At 38.5% G+C, this 6608-nt stretch overlaps 1 protein-coding gene across 2 annotated transcripts; it reads right to left on the bottom strand.

Annotated features, from left to right (window-relative positions):
• Positions 1-33: 33 nt before the first annotated feature.
• LOC108568746 (arginine kinase) lies at positions 34-6300 on the bottom strand. 2 transcript variants are annotated; one of them, XM_017930013.1, is made up of 3 exons: positions 6279-6300; positions 1246-1427; positions 34-1184 (listed from the first exon to the last, which is right to left on the bottom strand). In XM_017930013.1, exons 2-3 carry the CDS (start codon positions 1409-1411, stop codon positions 283-285), a joined length of 1068 nt encoding a protein of 355 aa, XP_017785502.1. In that variant the 5' UTR covers positions 1412-1427; positions 6279-6300; the 3' UTR covers positions 34-282. The 2 variants fall into 2 exon arrangements, with proteins under 2 accessions (XP_017785502.1, XP_017785501.1); XM_017930012.1 differs by lacking the exon at positions 6279-6300 and adding an exon at positions 3056-3162.
• Between the last annotated feature and the right edge of the window lie 308 nt (positions 6301-6608).

Here is a 6608-nt window from a genome sequence, read left to right on the forward strand (position 1 = left end):
TAAAATTAATATTATATTATAGTAATGTGTCAGTTTTAAAAACAACGCTGACTATAAGCTGAGTATACACTAAAAATAAGTCCAAAAACACCAATCTTTGGCTAAGTAATCACTGATTCCGAATCGTTAATAATTCGGATCTGATCACGATGTTTGAAATTTTGGATAATGAATTACATGTTTTTTGTTTTGGTACAGTTGAGTCTTTGCTATTACAAAGAATACAGTGCGGTATTGCGTTGTTGTTTGAAGATGTTGAATGTTGGATTGGTTGTTGAATACTTAGGCTTCCTTCTCCATCTTGATGAGTTCAGCAATGCCATCGTACATCTCTTTGACGGCGTCGAATTCAGTAAGTCCCATACGTCTCTTGTTGGAGATATCGTAGATACCACCTTCGGCTTCGGTGTGCTCACCACGGGTTCCACGGACTTGCAAGTTGTATTTGGCGGCGATTTCGTCGAGCTTAGCCTTGTTGGCGGCAAGCTTGGGGACCTTGATGTGCACGGAGGCGCGAACGGTGGTTCCCAAGTTGGTTGGGCAGAAAGTGAGGAAACCCAATCTGTCGTTGTGGGAGAAAGGAACACGCTTCTCAATGTCGTTGACGGCAGTGACGAGACGACGGTAAACTTCACCAAGATCGCCACCCATTTGCATGGAGATGAGACGGAGATGATCTTCCTCGTTGCACCAGACCAAGAAGGTCTTGTTATCGTTGTGGAAGATGCCACGTCCGGATGGCCAGAAGCGGCAAGCGTTGGCGGTTTGAAGGAAACGATCACCTTCCTTGAAGAGGAAGTGGTCATCGATTAACTTTTGCTGGACATCCTTGGACATGCCAGTCAATGGGAAGAAAGTTCCCTTCAATTCACCCTCGAGTCCAGAGAGGGTGGTGGAGACCTTCTGTTCCATCTCCTTGTATTGCTCCTCGGTCAAGCATGGGTTGAATGGGTATCCCTCCATGGAGCGACCGCAACGGACGCGGGTGGAGACAACGTATTCACCAGCAGGGTCCAAGTTGCCGAAGGTGGCTACATCACCCCAGTTCTTGGCTGGGTGAGAGTCGGTCTTCTTGAATCCACCATGGTAGTCTTCGATGATTGGGTCGAACAAATCAGCGAAAACGGTGTAGGCTTCTGCGTCTGGGGCGTAGATGCCAACGCCGGAGTCGTGGTTCTCCAAACCTGTAAATTACCAATTCGATTCAAATGTTCTCGCTCACAAAGTACAAATCAACAAACTTACCAGACTGAATAACATCAAGAAGGGTGGAACCGAAAGAGGTCTTCTTGGTCTTGAGGTTATCGAAGATTTCCCTGGTGAGGAACTTCTTCAAGAGCGACTTGGAGTCGGAGGCTTCCAATTTCTTGAAGCCAGCTTCCAATTTGTCGAGAACAGCTTGGTCAACCATTGTGCTGGATGAGTTTCTGAAAACGAATGATGCGGGATTAGCTTTTACCTAGTCTTTTATACTTTGGGGCACGGCTATTTTTAGTTTCTTTGATAGCTACCCGCGATTTATTTATATATAGACAGTTCCTGATGCAAAAACTAATGCACAAGCTTATTTTTAGTTCAGAGTTTAATACACTAATTCACTAATTGGAGGGGGGAAAGACCATAGATAAGACAATGGAGGAGGTGGGATAAAGGATTTTACCAACGCGCACGGAGCGATTCAAAAATACAAATATCTCTATAAATACACAAAAATAAATAGATATGTACACATATAAACGAACAAAAATATAATTAATTTTTGGTCGGCCGTGGCATTATTTTAAAAGTTGAGGCCATGGTTAGGCCCTTGGTACGTTGATATTGACCCATGCAGATAGATAGAGAGAGAGATAGAGAGACACCAACATCAAAACGACACGTATTGTACAAACCCCGCATCATCCTCTTTGATTTTGCTTTTCCCGTTCTCCTTAGACGCGCAACCACCCATCTTTTTTTCGTGTATTCGTGAATTTACGATAATTTCGGTTTAATTGGATAGAAATTTGTTTAGTGCGGCTCTATTCTATTCTAAAACAAGGCTAGTACACTGGAAAAATCGGTACACTACAACTACTAACTAATTGCTGGAGTTAGTACTAGAACTAGACATGGGGTTTCGAGGACGCCGCCCTTCTAAAAGGCGTTAGTCTCTGGCCGTGTACAACCCTACCCGTCTATTCACCCTCAACTGAAGCGCTCACTGTCAATGCCGCGTCGGCGTCGCAACCACCCCTTGGTGTGCAAGCCCAGCGGATCGATACAGCTATAAACGGCGCGCGTCACCATCCGCCCCCAGGCGCATCCACCATAAATGCCATATTCAGCGGAAAAAGGTGAAACGGCGCGTGTTCTGTTTCACTGCAAATTCCCGGGAATATCGGATTTCTCACCGGCGACGAGTTATGTGCCAATTGAAATGTACATACTCTTCCAGTTCACGACAAATCAATTTTTTTTTCAATCTAAGCGCGTCATCTTGGTTGCATATGATCAAAAGATCCAAGTTTAAAAAAAAACATGAACAAAAAAAAAATATGCATAATAAATTGTATGAAATTCAAGAATGAAAGCTATGGTCAATTGGAGCAATTTGCCATGTCTGGAGTGTACAGTTCCATTTCAACTGGCGCGCAAATTTTGCTTAATGGACATTAATGAGCGAAGTACGTAGCCGGCGAAATACCGAGGCAACATCAATTAAACACAAAAGAGATAAAAAGGAAACTATAATAATAATAAGCCTTTATATTCGCAATTACGTAACACGCGCCGCACATATTCAATTCACACACACATACGCAAACGAACGATTTAGTTACGTCGATGTTTGTATGGATGGATTGGAAGAAGCGCGCGCGCCTCCTTCAAAGTTCAAGAGAGGAAAAAAATAAATAAAGTAACAATAATACCGATCTAATTTTGTTTAAAGACCTAGGTACTTACGGTTTGCTACGATGAGCGCACACAACAACTTAAAGTTAACAAATTGCGAGAGAGAGAGTAATGGAGAAAAAAAGCGAAAAATAATTCGAAAATTCTCAATGAACCTCACCTTAGATTGTTCTATTCTTATCAGATTAGAAACACACTCTGCGAGGAGCGAACTGATTATGAGCTAGAAGCCTGCTGAGAAGAGCTGCTTGTAGTGATCCCACTACCCCACTTTTGGTGACGTCAGTTTAGCCCAGAATTAGAACGAACCAATAGTTGGCCGGCCCGACCTACCCTACCTACTCCTCCGCCAACGTTTCTTCTCTCTTCTTTTTTTTATTTAGAACTTTTGACCCCGGCCATAGCCCCCCACCCACAATTGTACCGGATTTTCGCAAAAATATACTAAAAATGAGAGGACAGCCACAAAAAATCTATACACAAGAGAGCTGAAGTTATTTTTTTTTGTTCTAAGCCCTGCCTCTCCCGTTCTCTTTGATTCTCATTTTTTTTTCGGTATTCCCGATATTTCCGATGCGGACTATCCTGCGGTTGCGTAACGCGCGCCGACGGGACACACCTGATCCGCTCCGTGGACCATCGATCTATCGGTAATGTATGTAAATGATTCAAAAGGTTTCGATGACAATTATGAAAAGGCTGCATTATTTCGTTGGGAATCAGCTGACTGCAGTATTGATCTATCTTAACCACCTTCGTGCATAATTCTTTTCCTATTACTTTTCCCAGTCAATCAGCTGGTCATGTATTTTTAGCCGTCGGTTTTGTTTGCGTTCATCATAAGCATCCATTCGCAATACCGCGCGCGTTCCTTTATTGTTTGAAATTCGATTTGGCGTAGACGGTTCAATCGAATTTACAAACAGCGAATGAATTATGGACTACCTAGCAACAAATACGCGATTAGATTTGACAGTCGGATGCGGCCGCGCCCTCCTGCATCTACATGCATCATCCATCCATCCATATAACCAAACATCCACACAGTAGATCAGAACCATGATGAAGATAAATTGACTCTTCCCGCTTCAATCAAATTCCTCCAGACAATAAATATTAATTCGTTCACACACACGCATATCCTCTCTATCTCCAACGCTCGCCTCTTCTCCCCTCTATACCCGTCTTCACTTTAACAACCATTATCAATTCCAGCAATTCAATTTGCATCCACACAAAGCCAGACAAACGCACTCACAGTCAAAGGGAAACGTACAGATTCAGAAAGCCTACACACTGCAATATTTGTTGTTGCAATTGTGCAATCAATGAATAGACAAAACTATTGTTACAATTATAAAAATTACAATAATAAATTTGTTCCAAGAGTAAAAATAAGTTTTAAAAAAAATATTATTCTAAAATAATATTCATAAATTGGAAATACCCATGATCAAATACTTGGTTTATTTCATGCGGTTGTATTGATTACTATAACTGAGATAAATAAACTAATGTTACTAATAATAAAAGTTAAGTAAAAGTAGTTAAATGTATATTTTATCAAAAAGATTCAAATTTGCAAGTAATAAACGAAAATAGAATAATATAGAATTACAAGTATTGATTTTATTGCATTTTCAATAATGAGATTGTTAAATCTTATGAGATTATATAATTTTTTTTTTCATAATACTGATGATTATAGTCAACTCCATTTGGAAGATTAAAAATTAATAGCTTATCTGCATTAATATCAAAATCGTAAATAGTTTTATCAATGATTTACGTAACCAGAATGTGAAGGGTTTTATCGAATCGCTAATAAATAAAATCGAGTAGTCATTATATTACTAAAACAATATTGCCGAGTTTCAATAATGATGAACAAATAATGAAATATACCAGAATTATTCTTTCACGTATAATTGTATGCAAATCCAAGGTTCTGACAAGCATTAATATGATTTAATGACTGTTCTGTCATTAAAATAACAAAGCGTCATAAAACAGTAAAGTGAATCCATAATATTATAGAACAATTCATCGCGCGTTTCGTAATTTGCAAGTTATGTGATGTTTCACACAAATCGAGATGTCATTTTTTGTCATTATTAGCGTTTTGTCGGTCATAAGAACTACTGCATATATATTTTCTTTATTTGAAACGAATGAAGCGAGTTAATTATTGGCATTGCGCGAAAGTTTGCCAAAGTTATTTTCGATTAAACTCGCCTTTAATTAAGGCCGCCGCCCGCCCACCTACGCTTACATAAAAAAAAACGAGAGTTCGCGAAAAATAACTAATTTTCTATGTTTACCTAAGATTTAGTACACAATTTATTTGCACGATAACAAACGTTGTGCACATTCGTAATTGAAATTCTCATAAATATATTGATCGACATTTTTTTTTGGTATATAATTTTTATTTGGAATTATTTTACTATATTATATATATATATATATTGCATTACAAATGTATAAAACTAATACTGGTCAGTTGAAAGACCTAAGGTCGATTGTCTATTGGCCTCACTCATTGTGTAGAATTGATTTTCAATTGAAAAATTATTAAGAGCTGCAGCAACATTTATATTTTATTTGAAAGTAATGTGTACATATTTTGCGATAAATTTTCGATCAAATAATTTAATTAATTCATTTTGAATATTATGATAGGATAAAGGCTTTTTTTTTTAATTAAAAACGAAACATATGGATAAATAACTGAAGTCTGTTAATTACAGCAGATTTCGAATATTGATAGGCTGAGCATTTGAACGCCCTAACCGAAACTGCTTTTTCGCACATCTCACGACAAATATTAATATTTTATATAATAAATGAGCTTTGGCTCGTGGACTACAGCTGTTAATTGCAAAAACAAAGAAACGCGTAGCGAACGCGTCAAACGGTTACATAATACTTTAAATAAATAACGTGGGTGAGGAGGATTGCAAGAGAGACAGAAACAGCACATAAAATTTGGATCGGTCCGTTTGTTTGCTCAGCTCAACGACAAAATGCAAGCGTCTTTATTATTACTGCTCGTTGCATAATCTCCAGGAAAGCTATTAGCAAATACGATTTTGCACGTATGAAACAAATTCTCGCTTGGAAATGTATCTCCAAAAATCTGCATTTTATTGTTGTCATATTTTTTTTATTTTTATGTGTTCGTTATGAACGTGTTTTGTTTCAGTAAAAAAAAATATGGCTTGCTCATTTTCATTGTCCGGGTAAATAATGGATGATAGTGCGATTAAGAATTTATGACCAGCTACCATAGCTTATTCGATCATAACTTGAGCCGCCGAGTGATTCTATTTGATAGAAATACACTGTCTCAAATTATAGATGATATGTGAAAATTTACTCACCGGAGTGATCTAGTAGAACTTTCACAGATTTATATGGCATGAGCACCGGAACAAGAATGGTCAGGATTCGTCCTGTGGCAGGATGTGCACTACGCAAGTAAAGCGGAGCTACGTAGGGGCGGCAAATTCAAAATCAAAGTGAGCTTAATCGAAGAGGTACGAGGTGTTAGTCGTCTTGCGAGTTGGGATTAAATGAGTAATATTGGAAAGACAATACGTTCAATGCGTGTATTTATTTCTATTAGGTTACACAATAACAACCGCTGGAATCACTTTACTTATAATTTGTTTATTCTGGGAGGGAACTGTGGCGCTGTAAGTCGGTGGTGG

This window comes from Nicrophorus vespilloides, unplaced genomic scaffold, assembly GCF_001412225.1.
Source record: "Nicrophorus vespilloides isolate i.1.1-1 unplaced genomic scaffold, Nicve_v1.0, whole genome shotgun sequence".
NCBI classification, from domain to species: Eukaryota; Metazoa; Arthropoda; class Insecta; order Coleoptera; family Silphidae; genus Nicrophorus; species Nicrophorus vespilloides.

Excerpts from the sequence above, each read along its gene's own strand:
- LOC108568746 (XM_017930013.1), bottom strand. The coding sequence starts at position 1,411 with ATGGTTGACCAAGCTGTTCTCGACAAATTGGAAGCTGGCTTCAAGAAA. Across the intron at positions 1,185-1,245 it reads TCTTGATGTTATTCAGTCTG|GTTTGGAGAACCACGACTCC; the intron begins GTAAGTTTGTTG and ends GGTAATTTACAG.